This window comes from Mandrillus leucophaeus, unplaced genomic scaffold (genome assembly GCF_000951045.1).
Source record: "Mandrillus leucophaeus isolate KB7577 unplaced genomic scaffold, Mleu.le_1.0 Scaffold34, whole genome shotgun sequence".
Classification (NCBI taxonomy): Eukaryota; Metazoa; Chordata; class Mammalia; order Primates; family Cercopithecidae; genus Mandrillus; species Mandrillus leucophaeus.
Window position 1 is genome coordinate 576,521 of NW_012103587.1, and position 967 is coordinate 577,487.

At 43.5% G+C, this 967-nt stretch overlaps 1 protein-coding gene across 1 annotated transcript in view; it reads left to right on the forward strand.

Annotated features, from left to right (window-relative positions):
• DNAH10 (dynein, axonemal, heavy chain 10) overlaps positions 1-967 on the forward strand; it is a 222,062-nt gene that overhangs the window by 173,149 nt on the left and 47,946 nt on the right. The window contains exon 53 of the mRNA XM_011988890.1: positions 445-459. Within this exon, the coding sequence (XP_011844280.1) occupies positions 445-459 (15 nt within the window). The remainder of the gene's footprint in view (positions 1-444; positions 460-967) is intronic.

Genomic DNA, 967 nt, shown 5'->3' on the forward strand with positions numbered 1-967 from the left:
TCTCGGCCTCCCAAAGTGCTGGGATTACAGGCTTGAGCCACCGCGCCCGGCCGGATATTAATTTTAATCTTTGAAGAAGAAAGGAAGTCTGTCTTCAGGGAACATCTTTTTCTTTGGACCTGACTTGAGCAGATTTATGAGGAATGACACTGGGTAACCTTGAAAATAGTTTCAACCTTATAAATCTGTACTCAATAATAAATAAATAAATAAATATTCCTATATATAAGAAGAAATCATAACTTTAATCATAATGCAGTTTTAGGGGAAAAGGGGCCAAGAGAATGACTCTTTTCTGATGATATATCTCAGGTCCAGATGGTAAATATTTACAGCTTTTTCGCAGCTACGCAATTCTGCCATGTTATCATGAAAGCAGTCATAGACAAAATGTAAATGAATCACTATGGCTATATTTTATTTACAAAAATGGGGTGGGCTGAGTTTGTCCTTTGGCCTGTAGTTGGCCAGCCCCGATACAGATATACGCTTCTTCTCAGAGGTGTATTTGCCATTTTCATGTGTGAAGTGCTTGTGTTTGCTTTCAGTATTCAGTGTTCCAGCATCATAAATAATGCTGCCTAGAATTTGCTTAGAACTCTTTTTCCTTAGGATATACTCCCTGGAGGCTGGGTGCAGTGGCTCACACCTCTAATCCCAGCACTTTGGGAGGCCGAGGTGGATGGATCACTTGAGCCCAGGAGTTTGAGACCAGCCTGGGCAAAATGGTGAAACCCCATATTTACTAAAAATACAAAAATTAGCCGGGTGTGGTGGCGGGCGCCTGTAATCCCAGCTACTCAGGAGGCTGAGTCATGAGAATTGCTTGAGCCCAGATGGCAGAGGTTGCAGTGAGCCGAGTTCGTGCCACTGCTCTCCATCCTGGGAAACAGAGTGAGACCTCTCTCTCTCTCTCTCTCTCTCTCTCTCTCTCACACACACACACACACACACACACACACACACA